The sequence below is a fragment of the Hypomesus nipponensis genome, chromosome 18, assembly GCF_054491055.1.
Source record: "Hypomesus nipponensis isolate SF chromosome 18, ASM5449105v1, whole genome shotgun sequence".
NCBI lineage: Eukaryota > Metazoa > Chordata > Actinopteri > Osmeriformes > Osmeridae > Hypomesus > Hypomesus nipponensis.
The window spans coordinates 20,485,001-20,502,277 of NC_140378.1; the positions used below are offsets into that span (position 1 = coordinate 20,485,001).

Sequence of the window (17,277 nt, forward strand, 5' to 3'; positions counted from 1 at the left end):
AAAACATTCACAGACCGCAAGGAAGGCTTTGACTTGGCGGAACACAAACAATAACATTCCACTGTTGGTTTGAATAAACCTATACTTTTGGTCTATATGTATTTTGATCTAGAAGCATTCTTAGGGTTCGTGCTGAGGATAAGCATACACAAGATTATGGTCTTTTTTCACCCTTCATGTTGACAACCCTGCACACACACAAACACACACTTCAATCTCTCTTAGATAACACATATATGTTTACCTCAGAAGGGTGTAGTTCCCTGGTTAGGGAATTCAAGTTCAGATCAAGAGGTACCAGGTTTAAATTCCCCTGTGTTCTAAGTGGCTTGGATAAAAGTGTCTGCTAAATTAATACCTTATTAGCTCAGAGTAAAGGTGAGATGGGAAACCATCACCTGTCCTGTCGAGTCACAGAAAAGAGCACCTTTAAGGTGTTCAACCTAGGCTGTGTTGTTGAGAAGCAATTTTTGCTGAAATGATATGATGATGACATGACTTGACATCTGTGGGCTTCGCAGGGCTATCATAAACACGACCATCATTAAGATCAGACCGGCACTAATGAAGTAAGTGACAAGTGACAAGTCAGACAAGCAGCTAATGTTACAAAGTCTAGTCATGTTTGACGGAAAATAATCCACCCATGCATGGAATAGCAAAGACCCTGCCTAAAATGTCGTAGCATAGCATAGCACAGCATAACCTAACCTAGCCTAGCTGTGTGTGGTATGCCGTGATTCTGAAGCTCACCTCCATCCACATCCCGGCCAGGTGCAGGCGAAGGGCTTCTCCCCCGTGTGCCTCCTCAGGTGAGCCTTGAGGTGGCTGCTCTTCGTGTACATCTTGGAGCATCCCGGGAAAGAGCACTTGTGCATCTTGATAAGGTCTGCCACCGAGCTCTTCTGGTACTTCTGCCCCCCGACCAGGAAGCCGGACCCAGGCCCCCCTCCGAGGCCTCCCTCCCCGAGGGGCTTGGAAGCGATGGGGACGGGGGCGATGCGGACGAATTTGGAGGAAGAGGAGGAGTTGAGGTTGGTTTGGGGAACCAACTGAGGCACCAAGGCGAAGGTCTGTCCGTGAATGCTGACCAGAAGCTGGGCTACTTTGATGTCTGGGCCTGGGGAGGCCTGGGCAAGGGGCTGGAGTTGGATCGGGGGCTGGGGATGAGGCTGGGAGGCTGGGGCTGGGACGGTGGCAGAGCACGGCTCCTTTTTGATCCGTATGGGCTGGATCTGTAAGATCACAGGGCCCCCTGCGTCCGCCACACCCTCCAACACGTCTACGTCCTCCTGCTTCACGCCGTCCCCAGAGTGGCCACCATTACAGCCAGTCTCTGGCCTGGAAATGTGGTGCCCAGTCCTTGCAGAGGAGGGGGTGAGTCTCTCTCTAGCCTCTGGCACAGTTTGGTCTGGGGTCAGCAACCCCTTCTCCAGCCCTCCCTCCCCCTCCAGCCCTCCCTCCCCCTCCAGCCCCTCCTCCACCTCCATGTTCTCCACCAGGAACTCTTCGATCTCCTCCAGGGTGGGCTGGAACAGCAGGCCTGCATGCTCCTCCAGATCCCCGGGGTACTCTGGGAACTCGAACCTTTCCTCCTTGGTGTGTCCTTCCCCTCCTCCCAGAATCCTCTCCTGGCCCTGGGACTCCCAGGCCAGGTCCATGGGTAGTAGAGGAGGGTCTGTGGGGGCCAGGGGGGGCAGGGAGGAGGCCAAGGATGGGGCCATAGAGGGGGCCAGGGATGGGGCCAGGGGGGCCAGGGATGGGGCCAGGGAGGGGGCTAGGGATGGGTCCAAGGAGGGGGCCATAGAGGGGGCCAGGGATGGGGCCAGGGGGGCCAGGGAGGAGGCCATGGGGGGCAGGGAAGGGGCTAAGGAGGGGGCCATGGATGGGGCCAGGGAGGGAACCGGGGCTCCCCTGCTACAGGCGCCCCCACCATCCCCTAGCGAGGCCTGGGAGAGGAGGAGGTCGAGGAGCCCTTCCTGGCTCCCCCCTCCAAGGCTGCTGGTGGTGTCCCCCCTGCTGCAGGAGCTGGAGCCCAGCGTAAGGCACTCCGGGCTGGGGCAGGAGTGGCAGGAGCTGGGGCAGGAGGGGCAGGAGCTGGGGCACGAGGGGCAGGAGGAGTCACTCAGGTCGTCGTCCTCCAGGGAGAACAGGGACGAGAGCGTCGCCGCCGCCGACGACAGGGGTTGGAGGTGGTCGTGGTAGAAGGACAGGCCGCCGTCCGTTACCATGGCGACGCCGTTTGAACGGAGGTTGTCCGCCGGGAACAGGAAGGTCTCCTCGCCTGGAGACAGGTGATCCACCATCCCTGAGCTGAGCCAATAAGGGCTCTGCGCTCCGTCCACTGGAGTGGTATTCAAACGCTGGCCGGAGACTGTTGCTAGGGTGGAGACGGAAGACTGTTTAGGAACCAAAACCTTTTTGTCTTTTTACAGAGAAAGAAAGAAGACATCTAATTTGTTTGTCAATGGTTTATTAATCTTTTTGGTAAAGCAACCTGTTGTCTATGGCAGCCAATGACTATCCCTAGAACGCTGATCATACAGGTGAAGGTTGAAGTTAGGGTTTAGCTTTAGCCTGGAGGGTTGGAGGTGTTCTGACTGAAGCCCACCAAGCATTCTGATCTTCCCTACACTCTAATGCTGAAAACGAAAACATTTCAGCTGGTAACAGGATGGTACTGTTTAGAACCTTAAAAATAAGTATTTTACTGGGTTCTATTTATTTGATATATGATTTTTTTTATTTATAATAAATATGTATTATTTATAAGTATTTATTTATTAGTATTTAAATAGGTTAGGCCTACTAAGTATTAGGCTGAAGAAGAAAAAAGTCCTTGTAATAGAGTTCTTCGTGTTGTTAGTCAGATTCCGGACCTACCATGAACAGTACATTTCGACTGGAGCGTTTTTCCGCCTCGTGCAAAGAACTAGGTGCAGCAGCCTCGGGGCAAAGTTAACCACGTGCAACGAAGGTGGAATTTCAAGATCATGTTTCCACAGCAAGTTCACATGCGGTTTGACCGCGTCTGCCAGAGGCAAGGTGCGCCAAGGGCAAAAATAGATGAACAAGAAAATTTAGTTTTAGTAGCCTATACCACCAGTTATTAAAAGTCACGTTTGCCAACTATTAATTAATTGTAAATAGTTAATCTAATTCACGTAGGCTACAACCGCTGTAGGATCAACTGTGTCTGACATGACCTGTCAAAGGCAAAGTACTGGACATCATATTTGACACAAGCGTATTTCAATTTGAGTAACTTAAAAAATTTATATTGGATTAACAATCTTTATTTTCGGCTACTGAGAACATCACTGTAACTCAGCTTCTTCAATTCAGCGTCGATATTTTGTGTGTGGGCATCAATGCATGCCTGAGTATCTAATGCAACAATCAAATATCCGCTATGATTATATATAGCTCATCACAATTACAGTGCAATAACGATAATGGAAGTATAACGCTTATGAAATCGGTATAGTCGCGCGCCCCCTCCCGTATAACCTCGATGAACTGACCGGGAATAACCCTAACCGATAACTGGATTTACAAAAAGCGTTAACATGCGCTTATTAATAACGGCTTCACACGATTACCTTGGTCGAGCTTGTTAAACCGTAGCCACACGTCAACATTCTTGCCTACTTTCTACAGTGGCAAGAAAAAGACGATAACGGCCAAGGTTAAACTATCTCTCTGATGAACATATGGAAACTTCAGTGGAGTTTTGCCAACAACTGTTCATGCATTATTGTCCCTCGGTGGGAAATAATTTTATTATAAAAGATTCACTTCGTGATATTTTGCACTACCTGTAAGTCTATTGTTATTATTATGCACATAGTATACGGTCCGGAATATAATGTAAAGTTTGCTAATTTCTGTCGTTCCTCCTCTGCCTTAATGACACCCTAGGGTGTCCCTAGCTTGTTTGTTCAGAATTCCAACTCGGATCAGAACGCAGAGTATGCTCGCAGATCTTAAAGAAAACATGTTGTCACGTAAGGAACCGAGGAAGCAAGCGCAGCTGTCAATGAGCGCACGCCAACCCCTAATAACCGTCTTTTTTGCAAACAGGAAAAAAGTACTCCTCGTTCCCACTTACCTCTTTACAAGTGTATCAAGATCAATATATATATATATATAAATTCCCTTCTTTCGCGTATCGTGTTTGGGTCTGCTCTGTGGGGAGGTTATGGATACATAAACCAAAGAGACGATCTTCGCATTGCAAGGACCGAGCGCTCGCGGCTCTGAACACGCTCCTCTACGGTAGTAAGTAAGAGATGGTTGTAACCGACTTTGGAGTCACATGATTGGAGCAGGGTCGGTTTTAACAGTCACATATGTGGGTCGGCTCATGAAGGCTTGGCTACTCTCTCTATCGTCATTGGTTCCCTGTATATGGAGGCTGGTCGTGTGTTTGTCGTCAATGGGCTGGCTGACTGGAGCGCGTGTGTAGTGGATCAGGGAGAGCAACATGAAGTTCTCTGGTCCCCTCGCGGCTGGAACGTAATGGAGACTATGTTTCTCATTGTAAACACTTCAGGTAAGGTTTATTAAAGTTTACATGAAGATTTAAATATTGAATACGTATGAAGTTGCCGTTGCCCTACACAACAATGTCCAGGACACCAACTTGAATAGCTGTGTTGGTGTTGTGTATTTTAAACTCATGAATGTAGTCTTAACATAACAAATCTAAAAAATCTACAACAAAATAAAGAAATGACCTATATTTATAAAAAAATATACATTTAATCTTTAAATTGAAGTACATTCAGACTGTGGGACTACGGTCCTTAAAGGCTTTGGGGTTAATTCCAAACTGAGGTACAACACTAACGATCGGTGTGGAACAACACGCCAGGTTTTCTCGGCGCTACCTACGTCTCTCAGATTAAATATGCCAGATTAGGGACCTCGCAATAGGCGCTCTGTAAGGAAGTTTACAGATTGGCGAGATATCCGAATAAGACGTTAGTCTAGTTCAACACACTGCTCCTTCTCTTTTCTGTAAAATTATCTTGTTTTTTGCTCAGCCAAGAATTACCTTGTTATGCGTCTCAACTGCAAACATTATCTCATTATGGAGGAGGAAGGGAGGGGAGGAGTGGGACTAAAGGGGGTTTGTTTTCTGAAGTTATCCAGCAAGTGTGTTTGGCAGAGTAGAGCTAACAAACAGTACCAGATATTTATAGGCCGGGACATAAATTGAGGATTGACACTTCCTGGGCAGTGATTGGGGACATGTCTTAAATCAACAACAACAACTTGTGCATAAAACCATTATAAATATATGGTACAACAGAAGAACACCAGAGGGTTCCTCAAACATACAACTCTGTCCAGACAGAAGGTTCCAAACTGCCTTTTCAGCGACGTCAGGAGATATCAAGAGTTTTAAAATCTTCACACAGTGGATTTACACAGCCTGCAGTACTGTGCACATCCCCAGGTTGTTTACATCCAGGGATGCTCCCAAATGGATGCTCTTCATTCCGGTCAATAGTCCTGTTGTATTTTGGTGAGATACTATGGCTTAAGTCTACTGTGAAAATCATGGAAATGACCTCCGTAAGCCCGACTCTACCAAGGCACAAAGGCTTTCTCCAGGACACATGCTATTAAAGCTGTTACAGCCTTTTTACTGTGTAGGTCTGCTGTGCTTCAAACAACATACATGCCACACACCTTGTTTGCACATCAGTTGAGTTAGTGGTGATTGTCATTTAGATTTTCTTCTAGCCTTGGTACAATAACAAAACACACTCTCTGATGCACATGTAAACATGTAACCCTCCCTCCTCCCCTTACTAAAACCCCTTCTCTTCCAAACCTAGTCCCTCCATCTTTATATTGTCTTTTTCTCCTTCCTCTTCCCTCCCTCCCTCTCATTCTCTCTCCTCCTCTTCCCTCCCTCCTCTCCATCTACCCCTCGCGCTAATTGAATGCACTGAACAGACAGCTTAGTGGTTTTTGATACACAGTCTAGTCTCATCCTCCTGAGTGGATTACACCTCACCTTTTACCCACATGCTCAGGCAGCGCCTGGGCTATGTTATCGACACCGACCCTTCCCTGTGGGAGGGCTCCTGGGTTTGGCTCACTCCTGATTGGTCGCCTGTTTTTCTGGCCACCAAGGATTGATGGATTGGAGACATAGGAAAGGGGGAGAGCAAAGGATGAATTCAAGTTTGAGTCCAAAGGAGATCACACACACCACTAACTACTACTACATACAATACACACACACACACACAACTTACCACAAACTCTCACACACAACTAACTACAAATACTTACCCATTCCCCTTCACGTAAACACACACACTTCTACAAACACACACAGTCACACTCTGCTACAAACACAGTGTTCCCTCTTTCGGGTTTGTTTAGTCCATAATAAACAGACCAGAGGTCAGAGGTCAACTCTCCCCTGTGGTCAACATCACTGACCTGTCACTTGCTCTTGTCCTTCACTCAGAGGAAAACAGATCTACCGCTGGAGTTTCATGTTTTCGATCGTCTCACTTTTTATTATGTTCAACCAAACAATCCAAGCATGGCACAGATATGTTCTTCCCATTCCACCCTGCACCCTCCCTCCCCATCCCAAACCTGTTCCAGTTTTGCATATACCTAAACTGACTAGTTTCATATTTTTGATTATAAACACTGCTAAATGTTTGGGAATAAAACACAGAATCAAAACTTTGTAAGGTAGAAAAAGCACAGTTTAAAGACACAGATCTTTAGAGGCTGAGGAAACGGCTATAGGCTACTTCAATGTAATTTCACATTTGACAATTTATTAATATAGCAGACACTTTTATCTGATTTTATAGAACAGTCTCTTACAGATTTATAAACAGTCAGAAATATGAGAGGTTTTTCATAAATTCCTACACGCGTTCTTGGAAGTTTACGCGTTTATGAATGCACCTCGCCTGACAGAGGTGGTGAGGACAGACAGAGGGTCATGGTGACTAGGCGGGCAGGATTTCATTTATCTAACCTAATCATCTACAGCAAGAGAAAACCTGGCGAGGATACACAGGCATGTGCACTGCCATCTATTGGTTGATGACGTACACCACTGTTTACTTGGAAGTTGTACAATAATCATTGTGACGTTCTTGTCATCTCGCTTTGTCACGCTTGCGCGTCTGTTATTGAAATACAGTTAACCGGGTCACTGTTGTGCCATCTTGTAAAATATCAGAACATCGGTATTTTTGATAATTTACTAAATGTATAGATTTATTTATGCGTATACACCTAACGGTATACCTTAACAGAGAAATACGTCGTTAGGTAAGATTAGAACAACCGCAACTGGTATAGGAAATAGTTAACTATTCATTCATGATGCAAATTAATACAATTTTGATAGGCCTACACTACCTTCAATGCTCTGAAGTGTCAACTCATTTCTGACTTCTCATTAAGGTTCGCAATAGCGTCAGGTCAACTCGTTTAGTCTACAGAGTTAACTCTATCTGTCCAAGAGATGTCGCTGACATATACCGCGGCGTCCTCGGACACCGGAGAGGCCCTTCCGCCTCCAACCAACAGTAAGCTATGTAGTCGACATGTTTGCCGAGTGATTGTGTCAATCTTAAATGGTATAGAAAATATTACAACGGTCAAACAGCGAAGTCCCATTTTCCAGTTCAATTTGCAGTTGTGATATAACTTTATACTTTATTTAATTTCAATTTAATTGGCGCATTATATGACAATGCTGCGCGTGTTACTAGTGCTGTGTTGATATTTCCCAGCGAACGCTGTCTGGCATTTCCTTCATTGTGGTTTTGGTGCTGTTTTGTCTGCAGAGAAACGCACCGCTTTCAAACGGGTATCCTCCGTTAGTGACACCAGCCCAGTCTCCGGTACAATCCCTTCTGCTTTTATTTTACTATAGCTAGGCCTAGGCTACTACTTATAACGGACAAGTTTAATATCATACAAGTTTTACGTTAAATTACACCTGTCCAAGGAGAGCGTTTTCATTTTCATTACGGTAATCAGTAGGGTGCTTCTGTTTAGATTAAGGGAATACATTTTAATGTCAGAAAAAATAGCTTACCATAACTCGATTTTTGTATTGTTTTATAATGTTCAATTATTCTTAATTTGCTATAGTAATTCAGCACTTTCAACTACTTGTTTGATTAATTCATAATTGATTAAAACACATTTTCCTCAGAGCGTTTCAGAGAGGTGAGGCTGCCGGAGATTAGAAACCCGTTCAGCCTCCCAGCCGCTAACAGCTTCCTCCTCAGCACCCAGGACCGGGAGCTCAGGAGCCAGGTAGCTTCTGCAGCACTACCAGAGATGTTGAGGGGGTAGCTTCTGCAGGACTACCAGAGATGTAGAGGGGGTGGTAGCTTCTGCAGGACTACCAGAGATGTAGAGGGGGTGGTAGCTTCTGCAGCACTACCAGAGATGTAGAGGGGTTGGTAGCTTCTGCAGGACTACCAGAGATGTAGAGGGGGTGGTAGCTTCTGCAGGACTAACAGAGATGTAGAGGGGGTGGTAGCTTCTGCAGGACTACCAGAGATGTAGAGGGGGTGGTAGCTTCTGCAGGACTACCAGAGATGTAGAGGGGGTGGTAGCTTCTGCAGGACTACCAGAGATGTAGAGGGGGTGGTAGCTTCTGCAGGACTACCAGAGATGTAGAGGGGGTGGTAGCTTCTGCAGCACTACCAGAGATGTTGAGGGGGTAGCTTCTGCAGGACTACCAGAGATGTTGAGGGGGTAGCTTCTGCAGCACTACCAGATATGTAGAGGGGGTGGTAGCTTCTGCAGCACTACCAGAGATGTAGAGGGGTTGGTAGCTTCTGCAGGACTACCAGAGATGTAGAGGGGGTGGTAGCTTCTGCAGGACTAACAGAGATGTAGAGGGGGTGGTAGCTTCTGCAGGACTACCAGAGATGTAGAGGGGGTGGTAGCTTCTGCAGGACTACCAGAGATGTAGAGGGGGTGGTAGCTTCTGCAGGACTACCAGAGATGTAGAGGGGGTGGTAGCTTCTGCAGGACTACCAGAGATGTAGAGGGGGTGGTAGCTTCTGCAGGACTACCAGAGATGTAGAGGGGGTGGTAGCTTCTGCAGGACTACCAGAGATGTAGAGGGGGTGGTAGCTTCTGCAGGACTACCAGAGATGTAGAGGGGGTGGTAGCTTCTGCAGGACTACCAGAGATGTAGAGGGGGGGAGTGTAGGTCTACTGGCATGGAGAGTGAAGCCTCAAATGATCACATTGTCACACACACATGCACAACCATTCTCTCTCAGGAGCGCGAGCGGGAGCAGCAGAAGGGGGTTCAGGACAAGCTGACCTTCGCAGGCAGGATCCAGGCCAGTAGGGCGGCGCTACGCAGAGAGCTAAGTCTCAGCCAATCAGACAAGCCACCCGTCGCCCAGACCGCCTGCGCTGCCAGGGAGTCCCCTGATTGGAGGAAGGCTTCCACCCATTGTGAGTCTGGGGTCTGGCGACATGCATATGTAGCCGGTGTGTGGTGAAACTCACTCCTCAAGTATGTAAAAGGCCACCCGCGTCAGCAAAGTGCTAGCTTATCGTTGGCGTAGTTGGTAGTGGTGGCGCTTGGGAAGTCAGAGGTGGTGAGTTCGACTCCCTGTGGGAGCGGACAGTGGCCTGTATACCTCTGACGGAACTTGCAAGACCACGTCTGTTACACAAACACACACACACACACATCTATAGGTCGGTCCGTCCGCCCGTGTACTTCTGATTCTTGATTATCTGCTGTACTTGTGTTGATTCAAAGTGTAAATGACTGAACTGTTCTCTGTCCTGTCCAGACCACAATGACAAGGACAACATGGTGTCTTACATTGGGAAGAAGAAGGAGATGTTCCTGATACGGGTGAGACATGACATTAGTCCCAAACACACACACACATACCTGAACACACACACCCGCACACACACATACCTGAACACACACACACCCGCACACACACATACCTGAACACACATACAAACACACACACACATACCTGAACACACATACAAACACACACACTCACTCGCATACTTACACCCTCACATAAAAGACACACACACACATACATGTGCACACACACTCACATACACACCAAAGACACGTCAGCACACACACTCAGACGTCAGTCTGCCCATGTTGTTGATCCCTGGTGTCGGACAGTATAATCTACCATGCACACACACACTCATGCACATAGACATCATGTGTGTGTAGTGTTCCTCTCCAGCGCTGAGTTCATCACAACAGAACAGCAGTTTTATGAAGCGTCTCTGAAATGAGGTAAGTGGAAAAATAGGGGTTGTTGTTATTGGTGGCATGGCACACAGGCATGGTTCACGTTCACGTTCAAACACACACACACACACACACAGGGTTTACACACACACACACACACACAAACACACACAGGGTTTACACACACACACACACACACACACAAACACAGACAGGGTTCACACACACACACACAGGGTTTACACACACACACACACACAGGGTTTACACACACACACACACACACAGGGTTTACACACACACACACACACACACACACACACAGGGTTTACACACACACACACACACACACACACACAGGGTTTACACACACACACACACAGGGTTTACACACACACACACAAACACACACAGGGTTTACACACACACACACACACACACACACACACAGGGTTTACACACAGGGTTTACACACACACACACAAACACACAGGGTTTACACACACACACACACACACACACACAAACACACACAGGGTTTACACACACACACACAGGGTTTACACACACACACACACACAGGGTTTACACACACACACACACACACACACAGGGTTTACACACACACACACACACACACACAGGGTTTACACACACACACACACACACAGGGTTTACACACACACACACACACACAGGGTTTACACACACACACACACACACAGGGTTTACACACACACACACACACACACACACAGGGTTTACACACACACACACACACACACACAGGGTTTACACACACACACACACACACAGGGTTTACACACACACACACACACACACACACAGGGTTTACACACACACACACACACACACACACACAGGGTTTACACACACACACACACACACAGGGTTTACACACACACACACACACACACACAGGGTTTACACACACACACACACACACACACACACACACACACACACACACACAGGGTTTACACACACACACACACACACACACACACACACACACAGGGTTTACACACACACACACACACACACAGAGTTCCCGCTCCCTGTGTGTCTCTCTCCACTCTAAGGTCGTTTATATCAGCCCAGAGTCTCCCTGGGCTGAGCTGCTGCCGCCGGTTACAGAAGCCTCTCTGTTCCAGAACCTTCTCACACACACGCTGGCGTCTCTCCCCTCGGCCTGGGAAACAAGTTGTTTGGAAATAAAGATCTGAATTGAAAGCCTTCTCGTAATGACATCAGGATAGGCTGTCGGGGAACAACACGCGCTTATGTAGACGGATAAACAGGGAGAGAGAGTAGGCCTTAATGCCCAGAGTGTTACTAGAGACAGTACCTGGAGTGTTACTAGGAGTATTACCTGATGTATTTCCTCTCCTCTCTCCCTCCCTAGTATGGGCTGGAGGTGAAGCAGCAGGTGATTCAGCAGCTGCTGGATGTTGCTGAGGAGGAGGAGAGGAGGGTAGTCCAGGCAGAGAGGACTCTAGATCAGGACGTCTCCCTGTTTGACGTCTTCCTCAAGGAGAACGACAGGAACTCAGTACAGGCCATCAAAACGTAAAAACAGATTACAGACGCTTTGTTGTTTGTTTGTTGGTCATGATGGTATTCATCTTTCCTTCTCTTCCTCTGTAACCATCCCTCCTCCTCCTTCTCTCTCCTGGGTTCTTCAGAGCGGAACAGGCGACGAGGAACAAGTTAGAGAAGATGTCTGAGATCAAGACGATCACCAGCAAGATGGTGGCCATAAAAAGGTGTGTGTTTTTCACTGTGTGTGTGTCATTCTCAATGTGTGTTTCTCACTGCGTATGTTTTTTGCTCCTGTGTGTGTGTGTGTGTGCCTCCGCACAGCCACATCTTCCGGAGCGAGGAGACCCTGAGAGAGTACGAGGTGTACCGGAAGTTCCTGCTGCGCCTGTCCCCCCCAGCGTGGCAGCAGAGGCAGGGGGGCCCCCGGGCCTCCGACCAGGACCAGGAGGGGAGGGGGGCTGACCAGGACCACACCAGGCCTGGGAGACGTAGGTCCTCCCTGCACTGAGGAGAGGGGTGGAGGGGTGTATCAATGAAGAAGTGGGTGGGTGGAGAGAGGGTGGATGGGTGGAGGGAGGGGCGGATGGATAAGGGATTCAATGAATGAATGAATGACAGAATCAATTACACGTGTGTAACCATGTCCTCCTCTCTCCAACACACACACACATACTATCACACACACACCCCTCCCCTCAGGTCAGGAGGGTTTGTCACCTCTCATGTCAGACGCCAGGAACCCTCGCAGGCAGAACGTCAAGACGTGAGCAGACCTTTCATTTCCTGTTTGACCGTTTTGTGTTGTTGTTGATGGTGAAGTCAGACATAGTCTGGTAGTCTGGACATGGTCTCTAACAGCCCTGGTAGTCTACACATGGTCTTTAACAGCCCTGGTTCACAGCTTCAGCGCTCTCTGCCTTGCAATCTCACTTTTGTCTTAATGTTGAAGTGCTTGATGTTGAAATATAATATGTGTGATGTCGTGTGTGTGTTATGCATGTGTGTTTGTCTCTCTGGTTGCATGGATACCAGGAAGGAGGTGCAGGTGGCGAAGGTGGATGAAAGCAAGCTGGCGGAGGACGAGGTGTGTGTCTGTGTGTGTTTGTTCACGTGTGTGTGTGTGTGTGTGTATGGTCATGTTTAACCTCCCACAACTTCAAATGTTTTTTTCAGGAGGTTTGAAGGTTACAATTAGTGTTACTGTTAGAATTACATTATTATTTGAATGGTCGGGGCGTGTGTGTGTGTGTGGTGTGTGTGTGTGTGTGTGTGTGTGTGTGTGTGTGGTGTGTGTGTGTGTGTGGTGTGTGTGTGTGTGTAGGAGCCAGGCCTGTACTTCACCCACCCCCAGCAGCTGTTGATGCTGTTGTCAGACCTGGAGCAGCAGAACCTCACGCTGGTGCAGAACTGCATCGACACCGAGGAGACCCTGGAGAGGATGCGCTCTGTCAGGGACAACACACACAGGAAGATGTGAGACACACACACACACACACAGGAAGATGTGAGACACACACACACACACAGGAAGATGTGAGACACACACACACACACAGGAAGATGTGAGACACACACACACACACAGGAAGATGTGAGACACACACAGGAAGATGTGAGACACACACACAGGAAGATGTGAGACACACACACAGGAAGATGTGAGACACACACACACACACAGGAAGATGTGAGACACACACACACACACAGGAAGATGTGAGACACACACACACACAGGAAGATGTGAGACACACACATACAGGAAGATGTGACACACTTGCGCACACACAAAAAGATGTGAGCATGTTTGTTTGTATGTCTGAATATGTGTGTGTGTGCATACGTGTGTGTGTGTGTGTGTGCGCAGGGAGTGTGAGACTGAGCAGCTGAGGCAGCAGATTGAGACTCTGACCAGCAGCATCCAGAGAGAGAGAGGCAGGACAGCAGAGCTGCAGCTCAGAGCCAGACTCTTCTGCTTCGGAGAGTTCAGGGCCGAGGACCAGGTGACACACACAAACACAGCTCCCTTTAACATCACCCCGCCACGCGGCGTAAATCAAACGCACCCCAGTGTTGCGCGGCCCTGACAGACAGCGTGTGTGGTGCTGCGAGTGTGCAGGATCCACTCCTCGAGAGGGTGGGCAGGAAGGTGGAGGAGGCGTACCGTGCATGCATGGGGGAGACAGAGGCCAGCCTCTCCACCCTGCAGAGGCTCACCTGCATCGAGGGGCTCCTGAACAACACCATGGACAACCTGGAGATGATCCCCTCAGAGAGGATCACCCTGGCAGAGAAGACCCGCGAGAAGGAGAGGAGGGTCCGGTGAGGAGGAGGAGGGAGGAGAGGGTCAGAGGAGGAGGAGGAGGGGAGGGTCAGAGGAGGAGGAGGCGGGAGGAGGAGAGGGTCCGGTGAGGAGGAGGAGAGGGTCTGGTGAGGAGGAGGAGGGAGGAGGAGAGGGTCAGAGGAGGATTGTGGAGGGTCAGGGGAGAGGGAGAGAGGCTAGAGGACAGGGGGAGAGGAGAGGGGAGAAGACTAAGGAGAAGGTTGAGAGGGGAGAGACAAAGGAGGAGGGGAAAGAGGAAGGGGGATATTGCTAATGTAACAAACTGTGTGTGTGTGTGTGTGTGTCCAGGCTGAGAGAGGAGAAGGTGTGTGAACAGAAGCGGCAGCAGGAGAACAGACTGAAGAGATCTCTACTGAGAGCTGAGGCTCAAATCCGGAAACAGGTGCACTCACGCCGCACACACACACACACAGTGTATATACAGTATACACATTTACACACACACACATACATACGCTCCCCCAGCCCTCCTCACACCCAAACCCCCTAAAAATAGCTATAGAAGTTGTGGGGATCAAGAACAACCAACCTGTGGGTGTGTGTGTGTCCTGCAGACTGGTAGGAGACTGATGGCTCGGTCTCAGCCTGTCAGCGTGGAGGCACGGCAGCTGGAGGTGGAGCACACACACCTGGAGACAGAGTCCCAGCTCAACTTCTCCTCCTAGGCCCTCCTCCTCTCTCCTCCTCTCTCTACCTCCACCCTGCCTCCCCCATCCTCTCTCTACCTCCCCCATCCTCTCTGTCCCTCAGCGGGTCAGATACCCACCCTTCTCCCCAGAGTAATAAACTCTGTGTACCAGATTCTGCCTCTTGTCATCATGGAAGCGTTGTGTGGCATTGTTGCATGCTCGCTCCCAGATGCGGTCAGTGAGGCATCATGACCACAAGAATCACTGGGAGGAGGCTTGCAGGTGGTACACACACACACACACACACACACACACACAGAGCAACCTAACACACACACACACACACACAGAGCAACCAAACAAACACTCACAGAGCCAGCAAACACACACACTTTCAAAAAAAACAACAACATCTCTCAATCTCTAGTTAACATCTTTATCTCAGGGTCAAGAACCAGATTTATACTTGCAATGGAATGAAACTGTTAAATTTTACAGTTTAAAATGAAAACACTGAACTTTCCGATCTCTCACTGATATTTTGTTATACACAACACAATTTATTATTTACATTATAATGACTGTCAATCTTTTCACAAAAGATCTCATAAATGAGTAACTAAATAAACGAAATGAATAAAATACACGACAAGTATATAAACGTGTTGATTCTGTAGCTGTACCCTAATAATGAAAATATGAAATATAACATCTGTCAACAAACAATACACAAGTCGCCTTCAGGCAATATACAGAGACATGCATATGAAATAGATACACAGGAGCTAGATCTTATAAATATTTAGTTTGTCCGTTTCTTGACAATCAAACAGAGATCATTTGGCGAACGTACAGAATCATCACTGCGACTGACAAGCTGGTCATCCAGACCCTATCATGCAGCCTCAACTACAGCACCAAACGCATTCACAGATACACAGATGATTATAGGTAGATAAAAATAAAACTTTCATTAATAACAGGTAAAGGTTTTTTTCCTTTTTGTCTCAGACTTAAACTTAAACCCACAAGTCTAGTATGAAGTAGTATGCACTTGCCATAGACCTCCCTCTGTCCCGCACGAGTATCACTACTCGTTAGTGGGAAAACAAGTGCTCGTGGGCCACACAGTGTTTCTGTTTGCTTATCGAGTGAGGCCATCGTTGCTTCAATCAAGCTTTGGTCCTTATGCACCTGCCCACCAAAGTAAATTCCTTGTTGTTTACTGAAAACTACTTTGCTATTAATCTTGATTCTGATTACGCTACCTTTTCGCTACACCGTGTTTTTCCAAGCAATTCCAACGTATAAATGTGTACTTTTGAGTGCGTAAGGATGCCAAGACCAGACGTTTCTAACGCCTACTACTGCACAGTTGCCTACCGGACCGGTATGATATCAGGCATAAACTAGTGGAGCAAGACCATCCAGATTCCTTAAAGTGCGCTGTAGCAACAACGTAGCGAATGTGTACCCGATTTTCAAGGCGTCGCCTGCGCTACCGTTCAGTCACCGCTAGATTGCGCTAGCGGTTTCCGAAGGATCCACCGGAGCCCTCCTTCAGCGGTTGTTTGGGTTCTAGAACTACAGCTGTTAGCGAGATGGGCGGTTGTATTATTGCTGCAATAGTGTGTGCTTTTGGTGAATTCGTTGTCAGTTTTATAACGGTATCATATGACGTTATGCGCATTCACTAAATATCTGTTAACACGGTTAGGCTATTATGCCGATACGTCTTGTTAAACCTCTACGAATGAGACTTACCACATCAAACCTATTAAGACAAACACAAAGGTAACATACACGGATGGTTTAGACACCAACATATTTGATGAACGTTAGTAGAAAATGTGATCTTGAAGCTGCAGTTGATCTTTTTCAGTGATATCTGTGTGCGCGTGCATGCGCGTTGTTGTCAGTGTTGCTATCAGAGATCAACCAAAAGCTCGTGTGTTCACAGCGTATGATAACGCAGTCTTTCAGAAGAACTGCTGAACCCCTGCAGCATCAAGCACTGCCTTGTCCCTCAGCACTGCCTCTCAATCCCTTTCTCTCCCTCCTCTTTCCCCATGTCTCTCTGTCCCTCTTTCCTCTCTCCCTCCCTTAATCTCACTCCCACTCTTCATCGCTCTCTTTCTGTCTCTTACCCCATTCCCTCAGCCCCCTTCTCTCTCCATTCTCTCATCTGTTCCCCCATCTTATTAGAGGAACTACCTACCTCCCCCTCTCCTTCTCTCATTCCTGTCCCTTTTATTAGAGTAACTACATACCTCCCTCTCCTTCTCTCATCCCAGTACCTCTTATTAAAGGAACTGCCTCTCCTCATTCTCTCATCTCAGTACCTCTGTCCCCCTCCTTCTCCTCCACCTCTTGCTCTCTTTCTCCTCTCTCTCTCTGCCCACTGCCCCCCCCCCCTCTCTTCTGCCCCCCCTTCCTGGCAGGAGGGCTTCCAGACTGGCATTTCTGAG

The 17,277-nt window shown here is 48.0% G+C and overlaps 2 protein-coding genes across 4 annotated transcripts in view; one reads left to right on the forward strand and one right to left on the reverse strand.

Annotated features, from left to right (window-relative positions):
- LOC146252642 (Krueppel-like factor 15) overlaps positions 1 to 4,306 on the reverse strand; it is an 11,900-nt gene extending 7,594 nt beyond the window's left edge. Inside the window, exons 1-2 of the mRNA XM_084680830.1 lie at positions 4,112 to 4,306; positions 754 to 2,380 (exon numbers count right to left, since the gene is read on the reverse strand). Coding sequence (XP_084536956.1) covers positions 754 to 2,306 — 1,553 coding nt within the window. The 5' untranslated portion in view covers positions 2,307 to 2,380; positions 4,112 to 4,306. The remainder of the gene's footprint in view (positions 1 to 753; positions 2,381 to 4,111) is intronic.
- A 178-nt stretch (positions 4,307 to 4,484) lies between these two features.
- On the forward strand, positions 4,485 to 14,981 carry LOC146252643 (cilia- and flagella-associated protein 100-like). 3 transcript variants are annotated; one of them, XM_084679724.1, is made up of 16 exons: positions 7,208 to 7,323; positions 7,459 to 7,583; positions 7,845 to 7,901; positions 8,219 to 8,322; positions 9,306 to 9,486; positions 9,834 to 9,898; positions 11,700 to 11,863; positions 11,980 to 12,060; positions 12,158 to 12,324; positions 12,536 to 12,599; positions 12,869 to 12,920; positions 13,158 to 13,309; positions 13,704 to 13,839; positions 13,956 to 14,158; positions 14,469 to 14,562; positions 14,735 to 14,981. In XM_084679724.1, exons 2-16 carry the CDS (start codon positions 7,520 to 7,522, stop codon positions 14,843 to 14,845), a joined length of 1,695 nt encoding a protein of 564 aa, XP_084535850.1. In that variant the 5' UTR covers positions 7,208 to 7,323; positions 7,459 to 7,519; the 3' UTR covers positions 14,846 to 14,981. The 3 variants fall into 3 exon arrangements, with proteins under 3 accessions (XP_084535849.1, XP_084535850.1, XP_084535852.1); XM_084679726.1 differs by lacking the exon at positions 7,845 to 7,901 and having other exon boundaries at positions 7,210 to 7,323; XM_084679723.1 differs by lacking the exons at positions 7,208 to 7,323; positions 7,459 to 7,583; positions 7,845 to 7,901 and adding an exon at positions 4,485 to 4,555.
- The last annotated feature ends 2,296 nt before the right edge of the window (positions 14,982 to 17,277 follow it).

Bases quoted from the DNA above. Each gene is read 5' to 3' on its own strand.
- LOC146252643 (XM_084679724.1), top strand. From the start codon at position 7,520: ATGTCGCTGACATATACCGCGGCGTCCTCGGACACCGGAGAGGCCCTT. The intron at 8,323-9,305 runs GTAGCTTCTGCA...ATTCTCTCTCAG, and splicing joins ACCGGGAGCTCAGGAGCCAG to GAGCGCGAGCGGGAGCAGCA. The intron at 9,899-11,699 runs GTGAGACATGAC...CTCCCTCCCTAG, and splicing joins AGGAGATGTTCCTGATACGG to TATGGGCTGGAGGTGAAGCA.